The sequence below is a fragment of the Ptychodera flava genome, chromosome 17, assembly GCF_041260155.1.
Source record: "Ptychodera flava strain L36383 chromosome 17, AS_Pfla_20210202, whole genome shotgun sequence".
Classification (NCBI taxonomy): Eukaryota; Metazoa; Hemichordata; class Enteropneusta; family Ptychoderidae; genus Ptychodera; species Ptychodera flava.
Window position 1 is genome coordinate 13876118 of NC_091944.1, and position 14028 is coordinate 13890145.

The 14028-nt window shown below is 37.2% G+C and overlaps 1 protein-coding gene across 1 annotated transcript; it reads left to right on the forward strand.

Annotated features, from left to right (window-relative positions):
* The first annotated feature begins 3165 nt into the window (after nucleotides 1-3165).
* On the forward strand, nucleotides 3166-14028 carry LOC139115510 (epidermal retinol dehydrogenase 2-like). The gene is made up of 4 exons (XM_070677650.1): nucleotides 3166-3722; nucleotides 9096-9340; nucleotides 10878-11003; nucleotides 12682-14028. The coding sequence occupies exons 1-4, from the start codon at nucleotides 3264-3266 to the stop codon at nucleotides 12776-12778; spliced, it is 927 nt and encodes a 308-aa protein (XP_070533751.1). The 5' UTR covers nucleotides 3166-3263; the 3' UTR covers nucleotides 12779-14028.

The following is a 14028-nucleotide window of genomic DNA, read 5'->3' on the forward strand; positions in this document are numbered from 1 at the left end:
TTGTCTGCTCGTGTCAAAATGTTTTATTCTATGAGCCCCAGTATCTTGTCATAGTTTTTTGTTGGACTATCAGACTACATTTACATTGCCTTTGCATTAGGCCCAGTATTTGACTGATTATATCCCTAGACCAATTGGTATGTTGTTTGTGAAATATACAATTGTCATTTTGACGACACAGCTATTGGCTGTATATAACACATCGTAAATGCTGGGTATTTGATGTGCTTTAAGGAATGCATGATGAAATGTGACACACAGAAAATTCTAAATATGGAAAAGTTTACTGGGACTTTCAACTCAGAATTGCACCACATGAAAGTGGAAGTACCATTCAGCCTCACATGCTAGTCACACGGTAAGTTGTTCATAGAGGGCGCACCATAGGAAACTCGCAAAGACGAGTCCTGAAGTCTTTTGTACATCCCCAATTTCTATTTGTACAGCCCGTGAAGATTAAGGGCCAGGCTGCTCTTGATTTTCCTCTGCAGATGTTGCTTGCTAGTAGGACATCTACGCAAGGACATTGACCTGTCCCTCTGCAATGTGAAAATTCTCAAGATAAAACCTAGGCAATTTGCAAATAACTGCAAGAATTTTCAGTTCAAGACTAATAGCTATACAGGTTACAGGATTCAGTGTGTCAGAAGCACATTCACCTTGATTTTGATTTGTAAACTCCACTTTTGGTGAGCCAAATTTACAAGCTATTGATTCAAGAATGTTTTCTTTGATGTCCAGAAAATTAGGCATACTGCATACACCGGTAGGGGCTGTTACAAAGAAATTTCAGAAACAAATTCACAGGGAAAGAATAAAATTGTCATTTACACTGCACAGGGCATAGGGCCCACTGTCAAGTCCCCAGGGGATTAAACTGAATCCATGGAATTTGAAAATGTTAGAATGACCCCAGGTTTATCATGGAGGTGTGGAATGGTTTTTTTGAAAATCCATGGAAACGTGAGTGTATTTTGTAAACTGTAAAAACGTCAATGTAGCTGTTCATTCCGGAAGTTTATGGTAAGACTTGAGTGTTTATATGATATGGGTAACCCGAGCTGCCCTTTCAAGTCATGTATAAGACATCTTAAAAGGTGTATTGAGAAAAATTACAATGGACAAATTGAAGAAGTGAAAAAAAATTCTCAGCATACAACTAGAGTCTGTTAGCCAAGCAGACAGGAGTGGCCTTTGTGTTCTAGTAATGCCACAGCTGTGTTGCAACTATTTCAGCAGGCTTACAGTTTATTCAGACCATGACATACGCAGCTTGCAGACTGTTGATATCGGAGCTCCCCTCCATCAACTGTTGTGCAAGAATGGTCAGAAAAGTGAAATTACCATTTTCTTTTCATTTCATTGGCACTGGAGACTCTTGCCTTGTGTACATAACGCATGAACTTTAGAAAGTAGAAAGCAAAAAGTCCTACCCCATTAGTGATGGATATAAGAAAATAAATAAACTATAATCTGTCAAACACTACCCCATTACATGATATGAAATAAAATACAATCTGTTAATTGTGAAAATTACTGAACCACTGGCAAGTTCAACCCTACAGGTAAGTGATAGGATGAGTAGGTGTAATGTGACCTTTCCATGAAGTCTGAGATAAATTTTCTTGTATTTGTAGAGTGAAACAAACATGAAAATGTAAAATGTGTAATCTTTTGATCATCAGTGAAATTACATGATTTTAAAGTTACTTTTACGTTTGAACAACCCTCTCACAAGGCAAGTGTACATGTTCAATTGTCAAATCTACACAATTTTACTCAAAGTTCAATGTTCACAGATCTTACCATACATGACACACTTATTTTCTTGTATAGAGAATCCACAATGCCAAATGGTTAGGAACCTTTCTGTGGAAGTGTAAGTATTGAACAGACCACCAGTAGTGAAAGGTTCAGAATTCTTTTTCATATGCAAATGTACAAGGGCACTGACACTGTCAGTCCTTGCATACTGTCAGTCTGACAGTATGCAAGAACAGAGCACATCAGAATTTGGTGTGAATTTTCTATGTTTCAAATGTCAGGGCTTCAAACTTTGATATAAATAAAATCATGCCAATGTCATTTCAAATCCCCTATTATTTGACTTTCATAAGTGTATATGTCCATGAATCCACAGGTTTTGATTGAGGTATTAACCCTGTGAGCGCCAAATTCATTTTTTTCACCATCAAATATATTCCCAAGTCAATTTTTTCCAGATTTTTTCCAAACTTTTGATAAAAAGCTGTAATTTGATGAAATGTGATGTCCATTTTGTTCAAAATTATCAAAAAAATCACATAAAAATTAGTAAAAATTTGTAAAATGTGAACTTAAATTTTGGTGGGAAAAATTGTAGCTCAAAGAGTTATAGAATGAAAATACATAAGACATAGTCACTTTTCATGAGACTTTTAACATATTGGCTCTGTGAACAATCAATGTGATGTAACATTGATTGTGTGTGAGCAGTGTTGGAATATTTCATGTCAGTTCTCACTATCTTTATGCAATCCAGAATTTCTGAAATAAATTATAATGATCATCGTTTATCTCATGACAGTTGAAAAAGATGAAACCAACAAAATGAAATTCAAAGTCATAATAAAATGTAGATATAAAAGCTCGAGCTATAAACCGTACCAACCATATAGTATTGTTTACTTTGGATGGGTATCATGACATGGTTTTCACTGAGATGTCTGACAGGGCAGAATTTGAAAGTACAGGGGGACAAGCTGGAGGCTGAGGGGGAAGTGTCAGAGGAGGTTGTACCCTCTGTAGCATGGAGAAATTTGAGAAATTGATGTATGTGCAATGGTGCAGTCTGGTGCAATATGAAAGGTGTTTTCAATTTGTATTTTTTACTACGTAATACAGTTAGACACCAAAGCGGAGAGCGCTCGAGGGAGGGGGGTGTACCCCTCGCATTGAAAAGAAACTGATATGTGAAATGGTGCAATCCGAGAGGTGATTCAATTCATTTTGCACCAAAAATTGAGTAACCCCCCCTTCTTTCTCTCCGCAATTTGAGCAACGCCATTGTAGCTTTCCATTTTTCGAGTGACATCTACCTTACATTCCTCCAACACCCCCCGGTCGTAAATAATGACGGCTTCCTAAAGTTTATAGTGATAACCATGTTAGAGGGCGCTCTTATTCAGTGTCAAAGTTCACTCTGAACAAGAAGGAGGATCGGAGTGCATGCAGCTGCAGAAGGCGAACTTTGTTCTTACAGCTTAAACTTGTCTCGACAAAATATGGCGAATATCGTTGTAGAGCTCCTTATATCTCTTGCAAAATGTTTGTGGTTTTGTCTTGAAGCATTCGTCCTAATGCTACTGCCCTTTCTCAAGAAGCGTAAAGATGTAGCTGGCGAAATTGTTCTTGTAACGGGTGCTGGCAGCGGAATTGGTCGCCTTCTGGCTCTGAAGTTTGCCAAACTTGGCTCGGTCCTCGTCTTATGGGACATAGACTCTGACAGCGTCGAAGCCACCGAGAGAGAAATACGGGAATTGGGTGCCAAAGCCTCCTCATACAAGGTAGATTGCAGCAGCCGAGATGCTGTATATAAAAACGCCGAAATGGTGAAGGAGGAGGTCGGAGACGTGTCGATCTTGGTCAACAACGCCGGTATAGTTACAGGGAAGAAGTTTTTACAATGCCCTGACAATCTTGTTGAAAAGACTATGCAAGTAAATGCTATGGCTCACTTTTGGGTATGTTTATACATTTATCTTACTGCGCTGTTTCTGTAGGTTTTTTAATTATATTTCTGTCATTGGGTCTAGTTCCACTGATTGTGTGCCTTCTGACGGTCATAGTAATAATAATAATAATAATAACAAGGCAGTATTGCTGAAGGCAATGAGTACTTGGGCCGTGATAAAGTAATTTTGAGGACAATATATACTACTATTCAAATATGGTCTTGAATTTCCTCCTGTCAATGAGGCATTTGATTAACTGGTTATTAAACGAAGCAATGGCATGACAACTACAAAATATGTCTAGCAACTTTTGTGGAGTTTGAGGCAGGGGTTCTTTATTTATAGCGGGAATTGCTTAAACTCCTTAAATATTCAAATTACAGCAAATTTCTTTTGTTCTCGATGGTAGATGTCTAATATTTAGATGGGCATATTTAGATTTCTACCCTATAGTTATCCCTATATACCAAAAATCGGACATCCAGCTCTATTGGCTTGCTCAGAATTAGATATGCGCATAATTAATGAGGTACAATATGTGGTGTCATAAGGTGTCCCATCATACCATTTATGAAGGGTGTAGCACTTGTGGTTACTGAGTTGTGGACAAATATATATATTTGAGGTCAAAGGTCATTGAGGTCACGTCACATTTTGTCGTAATAATTGTATTGCTAAGTTATTCCTATATACCAAAAATCAGACCTCTAGTTCTATTGGCTCGCTCAAAATAAGATATGCACATAATTAATGAGGTACAATATATGGTGTCATAAGGTGTCCTTTCATACCAAATATGAAGGGTGTAGCACTTGTGGTTACTGAGTTGTGGACAAATATGTATATTTTAGGTCAAAGGTCATTGAGGTCACGTGAAGTTTTGTCAAACAAATTATATTGTTAACTTATCCCTATATACTAGTACCAGAAATCAGACCTCTTGCTCTATTGGCTCGCTCATAATTAGATATGCACATAATTAATGGGGTACAATATGTGGCGTCATAAGGTGTCCCATCATACCAAATATGAAAGGTTTAGCACTTGTGGTTACTGAGTTATGGACAATAATGTATATTTCAGGTCAAAGGTCACAAGGTCACATGATATTTTGTCAAATGTCTGAGATATCTGCGTGAACCGATGGACTCACTGATGGACTCACAGACGGATATGAGCCAATCTATAAGCCCCCTGGACTTTATCCGTGGGACAAAAAAACTGTGTCACTGCATCCTTTAGGCAATATGAATACAATGAGAAATAATTTTTTATTTTTCTTGGCATCATACATGCGAGTCTATGGAGAACTGCCTTATACATGGGAGTCTATGGAGGTGTAAACTAAAAAGTCCTCTAACATGGCCAAATTTGATAGCATTGTGAAACAAATCGACGTGCATCTGTATGGGGTTGGGTACTAGGCGTGAACGGACGGACGGACGCACGGACATGACCAAACCTATAAGTCCCCGCGGACTTCGTCCGTGGTAATTAAAAACAACGCAACAGTTATTACAGCTACACCGGCGGTAGGTTCATATCCAGAGCCCCGTACGGTCTGCCGCCGTCGCTTGAAAACAATCTCATGCACCCGGCCATATGGGCAGCTGGCCGGATGCATGACTTCCCGGAGAAGGCGAGCTGTCACGTTCAAGCTCAGGATTATTTGTCGATCAAATTTCAATAAATTTACCTTACCTAGATGAAATTTTGTCTATAGGCTGAAATTTCGCCGAAGTTTGACAAAATTACATCGATTTTTCAGGTTCATATGCGACATTTTTGAGTTTTGAGTGCAGACAGAAATAAGTTTTGAGGCAACATGGCTGCGACCCCATGTTGACCCCTAGCCCTGCGTACGATGCTATGTGCTACAGCTAACACACAGCTTCGTACGCAGGGCCAGCGAGAGAGTTGCCGACATCGACGGTTATTTACGAGAAGTGAATAAAAGACTGTCATTTTTGGAAGCGATCGAGTAGCTGAGGTAGGCTGGGATACGACTTGGGCCCAAGAACGCTGAATTTCGGCAGTAATTTGGCTTTTTACGTCAAGTTTCAAAATGGATTTGAAGTCACCGACCCAACGTACGGTCTTTGCAGGGCTGTGGTGAGCGGGCGGTTAGCTGTAGCGGAACACACAGCATCGTACGCAGGGCTAGTTGACCCCCAAGTGAAAATGTGTTCGCGATCAAATCTTCCTATATTTTTTTCAGAATTTTCAACAAAATCATTGCTTCTTACATCTTTTGTAAAATATAAATACTAAAATAAAACTGCGATGTGCAATGTCTCCAGATTTCTAAAATATCGTTCGTTGACCGTTCGACGCAAACTTGTGACGCAGTTGAAATTCAATACTGACCGCCAAATAATCTTTATGAGACGAGATCAGTCTAGACATCCTCCAAATTATCCAACCATTCGCATTGGAGTTCAGCTCGCTTAGAGTATCATAACATTTTTCGGCCTTCTTTTAGATCGACCCTAATATCTCCCATTTAGAAAATAAATACACAAGCTACCTCGACAAAACTTCGTGCACCATCCAAGACCAAACGCACTACAAATCTGTCTTGACGTCATCATCTCCTTACATGGTAATCGGCATACCGTATTTTTTAGCAAAGGGGACACAGAATACGTCGGAGTATTCAGTTTCAAAACGTATTACATTGTGTGATGTTGTCAAAAAAAGTCATGTTACTGCAGTGGTATAAATTACAAAACACAAAAGTTCAAATCAGTTTATTTTGGACTGGCTTTACCCAACATTTCATATTGTTTCTTATGCCAGATTTGACCACGTGCTTACTGGCGACCCCTTTTCATGCAAATTTTGTGTCAAATGATGTGTTCCCCTGGAAAAACAAACGTACGATTTCTAAATGAAAGAGGCGAAATTTGCCCTCAAGACTCGAAACCACCCCTTTGGGGTGTACCTAGCTATTTTTAACGAGCTTCTCGAATCTGCAGCTCTATTTCGAAATGATGGTCTGGTTTTCTCAGCTCAAGGATAAGTGTTCTCCATCGCTGTGGGCATTACTATTCTCAACCGGGGGTACAGTTTCCAGTCGTAATGTTTTTCATTGTGTCCGGGATATAAAACCTTTCCTTTTCAAACTTTCTCTTTGATTAACACTAATCCACATCTTGTCAGTGATTAAACATGTTTCAAGTTTAAATGTTAAATTCTGGTCTCGAGCCCTCCTGTTCGACCAAACCGAAATTACCCCTCCCACTTTGGCTCGTCCAGTGGGTGTAGCAAGGGTCGTGCCATCGCCTAGGAAACGGAGGGTGCATTAATTGTTGCATTTCGATGCACATTTTGATTATATTCAGAAGATTTTGTGGCCAAAACTCAGATAGAGAAGCATTTATATTCACATCTCACTTATTCAAGACTGGCTGAGAGCAGCACTTCCATTCAGTTAACATCATTACGCCATTTATTATGCCAAGAAAGATGAAGCCAATACATTTTGCCCTCCCTGGTCTCAGCCAGAAATGGTTATACCTTACAGTTTTTTCCCACGGAATGAAAACAAATGTACTTGGGCTGAGGCCCAAGTACAATAATATTTTTATTGCTTGCTTGTAAATATAGGATTTACATCACATTTGTGGCAATAAAAGTGTGATACAAAAATAAGTTCAAATTTTCTTCAATAAAGATAAAGTATTACAGTATAATAATATTAGCAAATAATAAATATAACTAGTTATTTCTTTGTTATATAAAGTAAAAATATAATCTGCAAATTGTTCATTAAAAGATAATTCTTGTTCTGTTAGTAGAGAAATAAGCTGATTTTCAGTATTGTCATATGTACTGTAGATGTGAGCGCGGTGCCAACAACTAACTGGACCCTGGTCAAGTCATCTCATGGGTTTGTCAGATCTTCGGATACATCCATGATCGACTTAACCACTGAACCTTTCAATGTTGACATCTTGCAATATATCAACTATGAAAAGGATACTTTCCCATCAAAGGTTTTAGAGGAAGCACAGTAAGTGAGGCTACCCACAATTCTCCATGATCTGTACACACGGAGATCAATCACTGAACTGAAGCAAATTTCTTCTGTACACAGAACAACTCGGTCCATATTAAAATTCTGGCAACATAGTTCTGATAATCACAAATTTCTGATTTCCCACTGTGAATAATGAGAAGATCAACCCCTTTTCCGCGGAATAGATAGCAATTTTATAATTTTGTCGACATAGATTTTTGATAGCCATACACAATATTTTCAAGGAAACTAAGGGAATAAGTTGCATCTGTGTTGGCAAAAGAAAGGGTATTGATTTTTTTAAATGTTCGTAACAAAGGAAATTTGCATGTCTGCCAGGTGGTATGATGAGACCATCTTAGTTGCTGATAACTTTATCTTGACAAGTGTGCAATTTTTAGCACCTCCAAACATCGACTTCTCATTCAATTTACTCTTGAATTTTAAACATAATAAATAATTTTGGAACATAGTTTTAACAAATAATCCTGAACTTAAATTCTAAGTTAAAAATTGTTAAGAAACTGATAAAATTGAAAAAGCCTTTAGCAAAAAATGTCTGAGTGAACAAATCGAGGGGAATTGTGGGTAGCCTCACTTACTGTAGGAAGGTGACCATTATTAGGTAGTAGGTGCCTCGAAATTGGAAAAACTTAACATTTGCTCAATATCAGGGGTCACCATGCAAAATGTGGTACGAGAGAAATAAATTACCCAACAGTTACAGACTTTTGGAATTAAAAGAGCAGTCATCCCTGTGGAGTAAAATAAAATTGAAGAAAATGATTTTATAGAAGTTTGAGAGACCAAATATCTGACTGGGACGGAGGTAAAGGCGTCAGATTGTCTTGCAAGGAAATTTACTTACTAGATTACAAATGTCAATGTAAAACAAAAGGCTATTACACTCCATTATCCTCTTACTGACTGGAAGAAACTTGATCCAACAAGGGATCAAGTCCCTGGCCTTTAATTGAAGTGCACAAATACATTGTAGTCACATTATGTATACCGTAGCACCATGAACCGTCTGTGATAGGTAGAGGGACTGTGGGTTAATGAATGCACCGAGCACTGTACTGTCTGAGTCAGCTAAGAGGTGTGAGCAGTGACTGACTTATTTTGAATATTTAGGAACAAGACATACAAAATAACAAGCAACGTGCAGCCTTCTACAGAGTCATTATTTTCATAATCATCTATTTTTATTTCTTTCCTTAATTTTCAGTATGATATGAATTCTCAAACAGGGCACACGGTTCTATGCACACTCACACACACTCCATTCTTACAATTACAGTGTCATTTCCAGATGATCAGCAGTCACCGGGAAGGAATCGTCTTTTGTTTTTGTTTTCCAGACTGTCAAGGCATTCCTACCTTCCATGCTCAATAAAAACCATGGTCACATTGTCAGCATTGCCAGTTCTGCTGGCCTCATTGGCGTCACTGGACTGTCAGACTATTGCGCCAGTAAATTTGCAGCGGTGGGTTTTGACGAAGCTCTGAGATTCGAAATCGGTGCAATGGGCAAGGATGGTGTGCACACAACCGTAGTATGTCCTTTTTTCATTGAAACTGGAATGTTTGAAGGGGTCACTTACAGGTAAGTGAACTTTATTAATTTTTAATAGTAATAATAATAATTTTAGAAAAACTGCACTTTGTGAAATTGTCAATGGGTAATAAATGTGTATTAGGCCAAGAAAAATAAAGTTTGTTTCTCATTCTTGTGCGCATTAATTCAGACCCGACGCGTCACCCTTTTTTCTGCATATGAGGAAATAAAATGAAAAAAAATAAATGCTAAAATGCGCTATGATAGTGCATACGTGCTGTATAAAACGGAACTGTAAACAAAATAACTGACAACAACATTCCATTCAGACATATGTCACTGTTTTAAGCTGTCAAAACTGTGCATTGCTGCACTTAAAGTCAAACTGCAGAACTGTTGCTATACAAAAATACTAAAGCAACACTGCTGTGCATTTATCTCTGCATGCATTCCTATGTTGTTTTCATGTTTTTTGGCTGCTCTTGTTGGTTGAAGAATAAAAAATAATTGAGAGAAAAAATCTGCGTCACTGCATCATTTTTGCAATATGTCTAGGATGGAAAACAAACTTTTTATTTTTCTTAGGAAAAAGTCAAGATATTTTTTCAATGCAATTTCCCTCTATTTGTTTAACCACAGTCTGGAGTAACTATGGTTTAACTTGCTGTTTGATAAATCTCTTGTCTTCCGTTCTGTTGATTACGTGTTTATCATATCGTATGTCTATTGAATAGTACCTGTAGTCACTGACAGTAAAGATTAACTGCATCATGAGTATCTACAATCAGGATTTGATGAAATTGAAAGAAATATAAGAAATGATTACTTATTAGAACATTATAATTGTTTGATAAACAGCCAAAGTTTTTAAATGACTGTTAAAACTTCAATTTACACAGCAAGAAGTCTACAGGAACATTTCATGACATGTATCAGGTCAGTCACTGCATATCTGAATGGAGTCAAGTAATTTCAGACTGCATCCATTGCTGTGGCAAAAGGTTTGAAACAAGACTTTTACAGACAGAGCTGTGTCCAGTGTTGAATTTCAGGCACTGTAGCAGGGTCCGAAAATTCACAATATTCCAAGATTTTTGTTCATATTTAATAATGACATGTCTGTGGTCCAGTGATACTTCATGAAAAGTGTAAAAATTTCATAGCCTGCTACAATCTATGTATGCAGATGCGTGCTTCAATAAGAAACCTTCTTATAAGAATCTTATAGGTACTTTAAATGCAAATTAGTTAGAGTAAGAACTTATATGATTCTTATAAATATTTGTAGTGAACCCAATTTCTGACCGGGAATTTACTTTCTTATAAGAATCTTACAAGATCTTTTAAGATCTTGTAAGATTCTTACTCCAAATAATTTGCGAATAACATACTTATCAGAATCTTATAAGAGTTTTATAAGCTCTTATAAGCCAACTTGAAGTTTGCTGACACAGACAAATACCACAGATTTATGATAGTTGCTGTACGGGATCTGTTACAGCAGTGAATCTTTTCATGCTGTGTAGAGAAACATCAGTTCCCATAATCTTAAACTTCTTGTCGTAACTGTTGACCATTTTCACAGAATGCCATGGTTGTTGAAGGCGTTAAAACCAGATGACTGTGCTGACAAAATAGTTGATGCTGTCAGAACAAATCAAGTCATGCTATACATGCCAAGACTTCTCTATGTGTTAATCGGAGTCAAGGGGTAAGTTGATACCCAGTATTTCAAACCACAATGCTTTAACTGAAAGTATACCTCAAATAGGATGGAAGGTCACATATTTTCACAAGTGTAATGACAAGAGTAAAAATTGATTTCATCAAAATTTGATGATAACATTCGTAATTACCTTACATAGTTACTGATTTAGGTTACATGCTTGTGTTTCCAAATGAATTGAGTTGCTTCAACCATGGCATGCCAGCAGCATGTTTCCAAAGACGAAAATAGTAAATTCTACATCAAATGTTTATAAATAAATAGCCATGTGAGTCCTATGTTAATGTTGATATGGTTGTGCTATCAGTTGCTTTCATTTGATTTGTGATACAGTGAAACTAGTTGCGTGTCTCTGATAAAGATGGATTTTTTCTGCTAAAAGTTACAGATAGAATACATGTTTACCTTTCTATTAAATACACTTCCCTATTATGGACCTTTTTGCTGTAGCCACCTATTAAAGACACTTTGCCATATGTCAAACATGGCCATACTGGATCATTTTCACTGAATTGTGCAGTTGTCTCACTGGCCAGCCACGTCACTTGTGCTGTATTTGTTATTCCTGTCTCTGAGTGTCAACCACTATAGGGCAATATTTGAAGTAACCTGCCTAGGTTAATGCATACTCACAATACTGTCAATAACCCGGGGACTATGTGCCTGAGGGCAGGTCACCCCATTTGCCTGATGGTAAGGTAGAACGGGCCACGGGGACACAAATTCGGACTCTAAAACTTTTACAGTTCTTTTCTGCTATACAACTTGTGGGGGTTCATTTTAAAGCTTTTGGTGATAGAAAACTCTACAACAGCTTAGTTTTTTGAAATTCGAAAGTTTTATTTTTCTCCATAGAGTTATTATGTGGATGGCAGCCATTTTGAATTTCAAATATCGGTAAATCTTGGGTTATTTGTTTCTCTCTTACCAAAATTTGCACGGTGACCCACGAGTTTTATTCTTGATTTTGAAAGAGAGTGGTTGAACTATTCCTTGAGGAAAGTTTGAGCAAAAGTTTAAGTCTTTCACTTTCAAGGTGCATACTTCCTTGATAGAGCAAATTGTCCACTGCATCAAGGGTACAATGTCCTTTGTTTGGGCTATAATGTTTTTATTACATGCAATGCCTCTCTTATAAATTTCCACTCCAAAGTTTTTAGGTTAATTTGCAAATGACAACCACATTCTTTATTTTCATGGTGAACGAAAACCTGTTAAAAAATAGCACAATTTTTATTTTATTGATAAATTTAAATAAATGTTATGTGGTTTATCGATATTTAACGCATACATTTCTAAAAACTGGATTTTTTGTATCAAACGTGTAACTTGATCATTTTTAAACCCAAAATTGTCAAGTTGAAAATAGTTCCGGGTTACTTTCTGTCAACTGATGACTGAGCGGTTCGCTACATCTCCAACAAGTTGCCATCAAATCTATGGGGTGCACGATGTTCAATATGTATGAGGCATGTAATAAAGGGAATTTTTTAGAATTTTTTTGATGTGGTAAACAACTGGAGACAAGTACATTCATGTGCAATCCCTAGAGATTCTTGACAGAAATAATACATATCATGTACTGTTTCTTGAAGGATCGTGTGGTTACTTCATGCATGCTCTGAAGTGAAATTACTGTACTAGTTTATCTCTGTCCTCTCAGTTTACTTCCAGTGAAAGTACAGAAAGAGATCGTGGAGGTATGTGGTGTCAACCAATCTATGGATCACTTTGTCGGAAGACAGAAGAAGAAGTTGTAAGACGTGATGGAGTTGTAAATTAATCAGGGAAGCAGGGTCTCGGTGGCTGGGAATGGAGTAATTAGGAATTGTGGAGATGGAATGGGTATATGGTGACTTGATCGGAAAATAGTGAGAGAAACAGATGATGCTATAGAAAGAGCTTCTGCTGTGATAATTATGAGCTACTGGAGCAAAAAAGGGACTTGATGCTGGTGTGGTGTGGTTTTAATATGTACATGTGGAAAGAGGGATGATCTGATGCAGTGAATGGAACTACACATGATCCAATGGGGAGAGACAATGGGGTTGATCCAATTGAGAATCAATGACCCCTCTAGGCTCAATTGACACACCACTGAATCAAGAATGTTATCTCTGATGCAAGAACATTTTACTTATTACGTGCTGTTCTCAAAGAAATTTAAAGATATTTGTAAATTGACCCAATTGTATGTGTGCGTGTGTGCATATATGTATATGTGTATGAGAGCATGTGTATGTATGTATGTGTGTGTGTATGTATGTATGTCCATCCACTGAGTTTTCTCAGAAACAATGGTAATTATCACCTTGAAATTTGACATGTAAATGTATTTTGCGTCAATGTCATGGTCGAAAAATATGCTACTTTTGCTGAAAAAATGCAGAAATTGATAAAAAATTTTAAATGACAAAAAAGAGACACCTATGCCTTTGAAAAATTAAAAAAAATAGTCCTCCTGGGTTTGTAGATCTAAGTTTGTTCGAGCCAAGTTGATCACATGATAATTATGCAAATGATCAAAATAAATGTAAATATTGGTCAAAAATCTAAAACTTAGAAATTTCTTGGTCTAGGACTTTAAAATTTTGACGGATACTTCCTACTTTGATGCAGATGTTTTTTAGTCTGTCGTTTATCAATGCAAATGTTGTTGTGCAACTTATATACTTGAAAATTGTGGTAATAGAACTTCAAACCCTAACAATAAAGTAGAGACCAAGAGTTCCATTGATATAAGTACAGAACCACACATACCTAACTTAGTAACAGGGAATTTTCCATTAGACGATGTGGAAACATGCCACAGAACTTTGGTCAATAAATTTTCAGTTTCTGAAAGGAAATATTTTTTTTGCAACCTTTGAACTGTGGCAAAAAGAAAGTCAGGAAATTATGGTTTTGTAGAAATTGAAATAAACTTCCTAGAATTTTCTGTCATGTTGGTTTTCTTGTAAGTGTATTTACACTTAATTGAAAAAAGAAAGAATTTATTTGTTGTCCTTGA